The sequence below is a fragment of the Gadus morhua genome, chromosome 16 (genome assembly GCF_902167405.1).
Source record: "Gadus morhua chromosome 16, gadMor3.0, whole genome shotgun sequence".
In the NCBI taxonomy this organism is placed as follows: domain Eukaryota; kingdom Metazoa; phylum Chordata; class Actinopteri; order Gadiformes; family Gadidae; genus Gadus; species Gadus morhua.
The window spans coordinates 8,155,224-8,165,984 of NC_044063.1; the positions used below are offsets into that span (position 1 = coordinate 8,155,224).

At 48.6% G+C, this 10,761-nt stretch overlaps 1 protein-coding gene across 4 annotated transcripts; it reads right to left on the reverse strand.

Moving 5' to 3' along the window:
• Window positions 1-859: 859 nt before the first annotated feature.
• On the reverse strand, window positions 860-10,752 carry iws1 (interacts with SUPT6H, CTD assembly factor 1). 4 transcript variants are annotated; one of them, XR_003973382.1, is made up of 17 exons: window positions 10,328-10,752; window positions 9,935-10,017; window positions 8,443-9,418; window positions 7,472-7,528; window positions 7,147-7,327; window positions 6,324-6,381; window positions 6,129-6,229; window positions 5,360-5,510; window positions 5,166-5,248; window positions 4,809-4,938; window positions 4,050-4,167; window positions 3,195-3,306; window positions 2,624-2,680; window positions 2,132-2,188; window positions 1,935-2,046; window positions 1,514-1,706; window positions 860-1,240 (listed from the first exon to the last, which is right to left on the reverse strand). XR_003973382.1 is itself a non-coding variant. In XM_030337198.1 (17 exons), the coding sequence occupies exons 1-16, from the start codon at window positions 10,368-10,370 to the stop codon at window positions 1,581-1,583; spliced, it is 2,445 nt and encodes an 814-aa protein (XP_030193058.1). In that variant the 5' UTR covers window positions 10,371-10,752; the 3' UTR covers window positions 860-1,240; window positions 1,556-1,580. The 4 variants fall into 4 exon arrangements, 2 of the variants coding, with proteins under 2 accessions (XP_030193058.1, XP_030193059.1); XM_030337198.1 differs by having other exon boundaries at window positions 1,556-1,706; XR_003973383.1 differs by lacking the exon at window positions 2,624-2,680.
• Between the last annotated feature and the right edge of the window lie 9 nt (window positions 10,753-10,761).

Below are 10,761 nucleotides of genomic sequence, written 5' to 3' on the forward strand. Positions count from 1 at the left end.
ATTTCTCTTGTTTTAATATTGGCAATAAACCATGGCTATTAGTTGAATGGCTAATGTAGTTTGCGTTCAAACCCAAACTCGAATCTCACTCAACATAAATGAAGGCACGGTCAACAAAAGTATAAAACTAAAGCGAAAAGGATCAAATCACACATCCATATCCGTGTAATTTCCATTAGGTCCCGTGTAAACGTTGACTCAACGAGTCGGTTACTCTAGTAACCACTAGGGGGAGGCGTTACAACGTCTTGTTCGAGTTCACTTATTGTGGACAAAAAGTCAAACGTCAAGCTGAATTAAGTATGCAGTTGTTGTATACTCACCAGTTTAGTAGAAACGTCGAGAATTCAGAATTGAATTCCATTCCTTTAATCGCCAAGTGCAGTCTCCATCGGTTGAAAGCAGTGCCAATGTTAATCCTTGTTTCGATTCGATCATTATATGGTGACCCTTATGCTTTGACTCGTGTGTTTGAAGATAAACCACAATCTTCTTGCGTTGTTACCGGCACTCGTTTGATTAAGTGATCATTCCACATTTTTCGTTAAATAATAGAAAGTGTATTCCCATCACAGGGTCTAGGATACTGTAACCAAAGTCAATATTTGCTGCTTACAGAAAGTAAATGCTTATCTAGCGAACTCGATTTGGGAAAACAATGATAAATTTTGAATAAAACAACTCATCAGAATATGGGTAGAACTGGCAAACACCAATTCATATTTATCTCGGCGTCTCTTTTAAGTTTAGGTAAGAAATTATTACATTTTATTCAATTATTTTAGGAGGTGGGTAGGTTCAGCTCCCAAAACTAGAACCAGAGTGGTTTACACAGCAAAATCAGACCTGGGGAACAGGATTTGAGCAGAACTCTGTTTAATATGAAAAGATTCTTCGACCGTAGAGAAGGGTGCACACTCACACGCCGGTCACATTAAACATCCCTGGGTACAGAGTGCGACACACACACACACACACACACACACACACACACACACACACACACACACACACACACACACACACACACACACACACACACACACACACACACACGGGTTCTGAGCAAATTATTAAAAATAAACTAAAATAGGCAGGGGCGAGGTGGGAGAAGTCAGAGCGGCAGGCTTCTCCACTCCACGCTGATCTTGACGTCGTGGCCCGTCTTGGTGAGCCGCAGGATGTCCCGTGAGCGCCGCGTCTGTTTGTCCACGCGAGACACTCCCTTCTTCATGGGTCCCTGGGGGCCAGACCCGCATGTTAGTTTGACTGTTGCGTCACCCTTGTTACCATGACAACAATCGAACTGAGCCCACACACAGCAGACGCCAAGACCCAGGAAGTCAAGCATTTATAAAACAGCGACCTCGCCTGCAGGTGAGTTGGCAGGAAAGCACTCAAACATTGACTCCCAAACCCCAAGAACACCTAATAAACCAACAGTTGGTTGACCAAAAATGTGTTAACCAACAGCTTGTTAACCAGCCGCGGTTTAAGTACTTTAGGTACTTACTGCCCCTATGTGTAGCAGCAAGTACTACAGGATGGTACTTACTGCCCCCAATGGGTAGCAGCAGGTACTACAAGGGCATGTGGTTCCCCTGCACACTGATCTTGATGGCTCCTTGCAGGCGCCCCCGTTTCTTCTGCTCAGCAAAACGACGCTTGTGCTTCTCCAATCGACTGACGCCTTTCTTAAATCCACTCTGAGGAACCAATCAACGCACAGCTAAAGCAGCGGCCGCATACACAACCATCAGTCCCTGACCCATGTATCAGGTTAAAACCATACGATTACTATAAACTAACTTTTACACAAAATCAAATAAACCAGTATAAGAATTATGCTATAAACCAGAATAAACTAGTATGCATCCGACTTAATCGGAAAAGTATAAAGAACCAGTATATCTATGGTACAGGGATAAACTCACCCTGCTGGACTCCATCTCTATGTTCCACTTGGGTCGGACTACGTAGTCCTTGTTGGAGGGCATGGGTACCCTGGCCCGGGCACAGAAGCCTGGCTCCCCAGGTCGCAGAGCCCTGTTGGGGGGAGGACGTTAGGCACAGGCGGGGATCAGTGGTTCTGAAGCAGGTTCTGGGGGAAGGGGTTGAGGTGGGATCTTACTTTTCCTCTCCAGTGAGTTGCTTCTCTAGGTCCCGACGGGGAGTCTGACCGCCAGAACTAGCGAGAGAAAGAGACGGAGACATAGGGAGAGAGGAGACAGAGAGAGGAGACAGAGACAGAGAGGGAGGGAGGGAGGGAGGGAGGGAGGGAGGGCGAGACGGAAAGTCAGCACAAAAAAACATACTTTGGTGCTCCAGGACTCAATGTCGCCCAGTTTGAGTTCCTGGTTCCATTTTTCATTTAACTCACCGTGACCAACCCTACACACACCATGTGACAGTATATATTTTAACTCAAACAAGCTCCTGAAGGCGCATTGATTGTTACACACACCACGCAACAAGTTTATTTCTTTTCCTCTAACAGCCTCCTGATTGGTCGTTAGGCACGCCACGGGACAGGGGCAGTGGAGTCGTTAAATGAAAACAAGGCAGGCAGTTAAAGAACTGCACTGGTAGAGAGCGGAACCACAGCGCAACCATGCAGAGGAACCTGGTTGTAGGAGAGAAGACATCAGGCTCCGACGCCTTCACCTCCTTGTGTGCCTGACTGCAGAACCAGGGGGAGGATGGAGGAGGTGAAGTACCAGGGATGAGGAGAAGAACCAGGGATGAGGAGGGAGGAGGTGAAGTACCAAGGATGAGGAGAAAACCAGGGAGGAAGAGAGGGAAGAAGTGAAGAACCAGGGAGGAAGAGAGGGAAGAACCAGGGAGGAAGAGAGGGAAGAACCAGGGAGGAAGAGAGGGAAGAACCAGGGATGGATGAAGAGGGAAGAACCAGGGATGGATGAAGAGGGAGGAGGTGAAGGAGTTCAGGACTAGAGAACAGGTCAGAGCCTCAGGTAGGGTCTAAGGTAGGGGTTAGACTAGAGGGTCAGGTTAGCGCTTTAGGTAGGGTCTAAGGTAAGGGGATAAGGTACGGCTAAATGTTAAGTAAAGTATAGGTATAGGTTGAGGTAAGGGTTACGGTAGGGATTAGGAATGGGTTCAATTAAGGGGTGAAGGTATGGGTTTAGGTAAGGGTTAGGACGGGGGTGACGTTTCAGGTAAGTGTTGGCCCAGACCTTAGTCCCCTCTTCTGGGGCATCTGCTGGTCCAGGTCTCTCTGTTGCCGCTCCTCTCGGGTCATCCCCTTGTAGTTGGACGTCAGACCAAAGATGGGTCGGGACCACTCGTCTAGGGGTGAAGAAGATAACCCACTGCTGTTAGCTCGCTTATAAAGAACCATACTACTAGTGTATCGATCGATAATATGAAACGCCTGCTAGTCGCTTAACTGGAACCAGAAATTCAACCACATTCCTCCTGTTCTCTCCTCCCCCCCCCTGCGTTCTGATAATGCCAGGTCAGATTTCAAGGTGCTACTGCATACCTATAAAATACTGAACAGATCAGCCCCATCCTACCTGAAGGACCTAATTTGTCCCCATTCTCGCCCCTCTTGGATTTCAAAAGTTGGTTATACATGTTTTCCATCAGAGGTCTTCATCAGAGAGACAGAGAGAGAGGAAGGGTGAGACAGACAGTCAGCACACAAAACATTCATTGCTAATCCAGGACTCCATGTGGCCCAGATGAGTTCCTGGTAGTTTTCTATAGGAACTCAGGTTCCTATAGAGGCTGATTGGTTGTTCAACACACCATGTGACAGTTTATGTTTTACCTCAAACATGCTCCTGAAGGCTCATTGAATGTTTCACACACCACGCAAAATCTTATTTTTTAACTCAAACAGGCTCCTGGAGGCTGATTGGTTGTTAGACACACCATCTGACAGTTTATTTTTTAACTCAAACAGGCTCCTGGAGGGCTGATTGGTTGTTAGAAACCATGTGACAGTTTCTTTTTTAACTCAAACAGCCTCCTGGAGGCTGATTGGTTGTTAGACACGCCATGTGACAGAGGAGGTTTTTACTTACTGATGAGTTTGAGAGCCAGGTCTTTGTTGGGTCGCGACTCCTTGGGGTGTTTGTAGAGGAACATGACCGCACGTCCGATGCCGCTGTGTTTCAGAGTTTCCTGGCTCACGCTGGGAAGCTGGGGAACAGAACAGAGAATGGTCCAGTGGTTAGGGAGACCCGTCCCTGATGTACACAGTCTACCTAGGGTACATCGATAGACATCCTTGAGCAAGATGCTCCTACCTGCTTCTTTACGACAAACACAGAAGAGAAAATGACACTTCTGTGTCTGAAATGTTTGTGTTGTAGTGGAAAGGGTGTGAGGGAATAATATCGAGCACAATCCATGAGAATTTTGACTGATTATATCCGCCATGACCGTGGGAGGATATAACCAGGGGTCACATGACCACGGTCAGCTCCATCTTCTCGAGGACAGTCCAACTGCAATATCTAGAGCAGCGCTAACCCCCTGCCGATTCTAGAGCAGCGCTAACCCCCTGACGATTCTAGAGCAGCGCTAACCCCCTGACGATTCTAGAGCAGTGCTAACCCCCTGACGATTCTAGAGTAGCGCTAACCCCCTGACGATTCTAGAGTAGTGCTAACCCCCTGACGATTCTAGAGCAGCGCTAACCCCCTGACGATTCTAGAGTAGCGCTAACCCCCTGACGATTCTAGAGTAGTGCTAACCCCCTGACGATTCTAGAGCAGCGCTAACCCCCTGCCGATTCTAGAGCAGTGCTAGCCCCCTGCCGGATCGAGAGCGGCGCTTACCTCATGCAGGATCTTGAGCAGCTCCCCTCGGATGCGGAGGGCAGGGAGGCTCTTGTCTGGCAAGGGGCCGATCCACTCCTTGATGGCCGTCATCACGCCGCTGTCGATGAACGTCTCCTTCAGATCCTGCCTGGAGACAAGCTGCTGTTACACTCCCACTCGGTGCTGGCACACTGCCCCTTCAAACACCACCGCCATACTAGACGAGGAGGTGCTGTTGTACTAGACGAGGAGGCGCTGTACTAGACGAGGAGGTGCTGTACTAGACGAGGAGGTGATGATGTATGAGGAGGTGCTCTATGTGGATACACCGGGTGAGGAGGTGCTATAGTAGGTGATGAGGTGCTGTATGTTTACTTCTTGAGATGCGTGACAACCGCAGGCAGCAGTGTGAGTTTCTTCAGCGCTGGCTTCTTTTGAGCGTTGAGCGTTCTGTCCTCCTACAAACACAGATAATCAGGGGACTTATTGTGGGATCATGAAAGTACTGGGGGGGGGACTCTTATTGTGACAGTATGAAGGGTAGCAGGGGACTCTTAATGTGGCGGTACCTCTGCGGCCTCGTTCATCTTGATGATCATGGCGCTGACGACGTCGTCGGCGTCGCTGATGAACGTTCCTCCGTCTCGGTTCCTCCTGCGCTTCCCGCCCGCTGCCTTCTTACGCGCCAGCATGATGTCGAAGTCTGACATCATGCTGGTGCTGGGGGAGAGAGAGCACCGGTCAGTATGGGGGGGAGAGAGAGCACCGGTCAGTATGGGGGGGAGAGAGAGCACCGGTCAGTATGGGGGAGAGAGAGCACCGGTCAGTATGGGGGAGAGAGAGCACCGGTCAGTATGGGGGAGAGAGAGAGCACCGGTCAGTATGGGGGAGAGACAGCACCGGTCAGTATGGGGGGGAGAGAGAGCACCGGTCAGTATGGGGGGGGAGAGAGAGCACGGGTCAGTATGGGAGAGAGAGCACGGTCAGTACGGGGGGGAGAGAGAGCATGGGTCAGTATGGGGGGGGAGAGAGAGCACGGGTCAGTATGGGAGAGAGAGCACGGTCAGTACGGGGGGGAGAGAGAGCATGGGTCAGTATGGGAGAGAGAGCACGGTCAGTATGGGGGAGAGAGACCACGGGTCAGTATGGGGGAGAGAGAGACCACGGGTCAGTATGGGGGAGAGAGACCACGGGTCAGTACGGGGGAGAGAGAGAGCACGGGTCAGTATGGGGGGGAGAGAGAGCACGGGTCAGTATGTGGGGGAGAGAGCAGCAGTAAGTGTGGTCAAGATATAGAGATATCGAGAGAGAGAGAGAGAGAGAGGGTTGGTTTCTTACTCTTTGCCACTACGGTCGACTCCTTCATCCGAATCAGAGTCTTCCTCAGCTGGCTGGTTCTCTACCTTCTGCTGCCCCTCCAGTTCCTCCTGGTTGAAACCCTGCACACACACACACACACACACATATTATACACACATAATACAAATCTTTTTAGACAGAAGTTTTTGCAATAGGACAGGAAGTTGTAATTACCGTAAACTCCTCTTCCTCCTCGTCTCCCGACTCTCCAAAGATGTCCGCAATCATCTTCCTAGAACACAGAAAGTGGTATTTGAACTTCACCCTTAGTATATCAGTCACATGTCTAGTACAATACTGATACTACTCTAGATCCATTTCTGCTGCTAGCCTAGACCTACTGGTCATACTACCCTAGACACAGTGGTGATACTACGCTATATTCAGAACTGATAGTGGAACATTGACCCAGTACCGCTACTAGCCTAGAGCCAGTAATGATACTGTACCATCCACCCAGTAGTGATACTACCTAGATCCAGTGGGAACAGTACTGATACTGCGCTAGATCCAGTGGGTACTGATACTGTAATCTAGACACATTAAAGGTTGTTTCAGCGATTGTGGTTGCCCTGACTTCCGTTGCGAGATTCCAAACAAACAGAGCCAGCTAGCCCCTCCCTCCCGTGTTTTGAAAATGATCATGGACGCGCATTTTCATGATCGTGCATGACCATGAACGCGCAACACATACGACCATCGAAGGGTCGCATAGCCCAGGCACGAGCGCGAAACACCACAACACCCACCCCTTGCCTGTGATTGGTTGGAACACTTTATTTTGATTTGAGGTGTTGGCAGTACCAGTTTTTGTGTGCGATCTCGGAGCCTAGGCTGCCTAGAGAGACGCGTTTTTTTGACAGCCTGCTTATGGGACGGGCAGCTAGCGGATCGTGAGGAAAAAGCAGATGAATGTGATACTTTATGTTTCAATCAGAATCGCTGATGCAACCTTTAAGGGGAATACAGCCCTGTGTAGGGTTTCGGGCCGACTCACTCCTCCTGGTCCTCTCCCGATTCGCTGTCACTCCCGAACAGCGTCTTCTCGTCCTTGGTCTTGGCAGGACCGTCCTCGTCCTCGCTGTCGGACCCAAGCTCCCTCAGCTTGGCTGCCATTTTGCGGTCCGGACCCTCAGAGTCCGAGTTCTCCTCGTCAGACACGGCTCTGCTGCGCTTCACTGGAGGGGTCAGAAGCGCTTCGTTCAGAACAGCTTTCCGTATGGAATCAACCTCTGCACCCGTGAGCATATCAATAGACAGTCCATCTATAGGGACATGAATGGAGACGGTGGTCTGATGGGCGGCTGATGCTCTGGTCTCACCTGGCGTAGGGGTATCGTCATCCTCGCTGTCTGAGAGGACGGCCTTCTTCCTCTTCACTACGCACAAACACACACACACAGAGACACGCACACCAATTTAGTTTCGCTGGGAAGCTGGTTGATCTTCATGGAAGATCCTTGTTGTGCTTTGTGATTCCTACAGAGTTATACGAGGAGTAGAACCACTACCTCTGGGCAATAAATCAACATTAATATCAATCCTTATAATGTTTGTTTTTTTATATACACCGGTACATTTTTGATGAAGCATCAGTCACTGACTCGCCACACTGTCCGAGTCAGTGCAATGTGCGCAGGCAGTAGGTGATGACGTACTGCATCACTAAATATATGATGCATATAATACTGGGCTTCAAGAAGCTAATGATTGTCATGCTGGACGCGCTACCTGGGTAAAAAGAAAATCCCCAAATATCCCTCCCTCAGCTCTACTCTCTCTCCAGAAGTTGTTTGGAGATTTTTATTTATCAACGTTCAGTATACTACCTCTAAAATGTTTGAGAGACCTTCGAAATCAGGTATTTAATTTGATGGGAATCAAGCATTATTATTTTATTTTATTTATTTAGCGTATAACGTAAAGCCATGTTTGTTTTATTGAAAGTTTGTCACACATTCTTTCTAATAATAAATAATTGTATATTATAAACCAGAATCAACCTTATGATTTCTTTAGGGTTCGGTCCAATGGAGAATGCTCTTAATTTAGCAATATTATTTTTATGATAAAATATATGGTGATAATTATTATCTAAAGCCATCAATATAAAATGGCACATTATGATATCATTTATGGCCATATCGTTGCTGAAGAGGGCAAGAGGCCGTTAGCCAGTCTCCCCAATGAGCTTAAAGAGTTTCCCGACCAATGCACTAATTAAGTTGTGACACTATTTTTGGTTCAAGCTAAGGGTTTGACCCTGCAGTGTTAGTGCCTTGCTCTACAGTACCTGGTCCAGCGTCTTCATCATGGCTATCTTCTGTCCGTTTCGCCTTCTCCTCTTCGTTGTCAGCCTTCCGTTCCTCCACCGCCTCATCCTCGCTGTCCGACATCATCACTGCCTTCCACTTCGCCCCGTCGGCCTCTGCTCCCTGCGTCCCGACAGCCCCCGCCTCCTCCTCTTCATCGTCGTCTGAGTGCAGGGCGGCAATCTTCTTCCTCGCAGGTGTGCTGCCGTCTGGTTTTCCACCTGCTTTAGGGGTGGAGCTCGGGGAAGAGGAGGGGCTGTGTTTGGCACGGGGAGGGGTCCTCCTGTCCTCCTCACTTCCTCGGCTCTTTAAAGCGGAGTCTTCCTCATCGCTGTCCGCGGGCCTGGGCCGCTCTACCTCGGAGTCACCGTTGTTTCCACGGTTACGCCCAGGGGCCTCTACCTCGGAGTCACTGTTGTTTCCACGGTTACGCCCAGGGGCCTCTACCTCGGAGTCACTGTTGTTCCCACGGTTACGCCCAGGGGCCTCTACCTCGGAGTCACTGTTGTTTCCACGGTTACGCCCAGGGGCCTCTACCTCGGAGTCACTGTTGTTTCCACGGTTACGCCCGGGGGCCTCTACGTCGGAGTCACTGTTGTTTCCACGGTTACGCCCAGGGGCCTCTACCTCGGAGTCACTGTTGTTTCCACGGTTACGCCCGGGGGCCTCTACGTCTGAGTCACTGTTGTTTCCACGGTTACGCCCGGGGGCCTCTACGTCCGAGTCACTGTTGTTTCCACGGTTACGCCCGGGGGCCTCTACGTCTGAGTCGCTGTTGTTGCCAGAGTTACGCCGAGGGGCTTCTCCCTCGGAGTCACTGTTGTTTCCACGGTTACGCCCAGGGACCTCTCCCTCCGAGTCGCTGTGGCCCCCTGCCGGGACCTCGTTGTCGGAGCCACTGGCCGGGCCGCTGGTCTCCATGGGACGGGGGCCGTCCTCACCCTCACTGCCGTCGTCCTGAACCATAACAGAGCAGCAAAACGGCGTGTTGATATAGTGAGCAGTGTACAAACAGTGAGGGAAGAGTATATCGTGAGGGGAGTAATAATAATAATAATAATACATTTAATTTAGAGGCGCCTTTCAAGACACCCAAGGTCTTGAAAGTGTTCGTAGGTAGGCCTGTCAACTAGTTTAGTATTAATTTGATGAAGGCAGGTAGTAGCATGGGGTTATGGGGGTCGTGGTCTTCATCACCATTTATGTTGAAAATCTATCTGACGTGACTCCGCTGCAATCATGTTCACGGACAAGGTAATGTACCAAAGTTGTATTCACGATACGTTTCAATAACCCTTAATTCAAGTATCCAAAAAAACGTACCTTACTAACTTGAGAGGAGTCGGGTCGCAAACTGCTGATAGCAGCAGACAAATACATCCAGTGTGCTGTTCTAAGGTAATGCAACAACTACTAAAATATACACACCTCTACAATAAAGAAAGATGCAGACATGATGACCTGTGAACCAACCTCTGAATTATGTTTTGTGGGCATCGCCTGCTCATCTTCTGATGCTGGGTGTTCGTCTTGTACAGGTGTACCACCGCCATCATCTGCAAACACATGCACCACATCAATAACAAACACACACACGCACACACACAAAATATACAATATATATAATATAGACAATATAAGAGTATATTCGTACATTCTCTATACAAGTGAGTATTTCATTGAGCACATATACAGGAGAGTATTTTCCTGAGTATATAAAAGACCATTTTAGTGAGTCTATATAACTTTATGATGCGTATTTTATCGATTAAAAATATAACTTAATAGGAGAGTATTATAGTGAGTTTCAGACCATATAGTAGAGTACTTTAGTGTGTCACGTTATAAGGAAACAAAGCGTCTTACCGGAGCGGCTGGCGGATACAACGTCGTCGTCCTCTCCGTCCATCTGTTTTATTGTTGTTCGGATTATTTATGATGCCCGAGTTATATACTTATCTTTAATAAACACGATACCTTAGTAGGTGTCGTGCTGGGTTAAAGCCAGCTCGAATATGTACTATGAAATAGAAACTATGCGGTGTTGATCACTGCCATCAAAATGGCAGCGCGGCCTTGATATGCGCATGCTCCCCGTTGCTGTCGCGGGGTAGTGGCGTCATTGCAGGTCGAAACCTGGCTATTTTTTATTTATTGATACTTAAAACGTTATTTTTATTAATTTATTTATTTTTAAGAGTTAAAGGAAAGTAATACGCTAGGTAAAGAATAATACCATCGTCTTCTGCTTTATTTTCTCGATTATTTTGACTTCCGTTTATGCTGTGACCTCATTATCA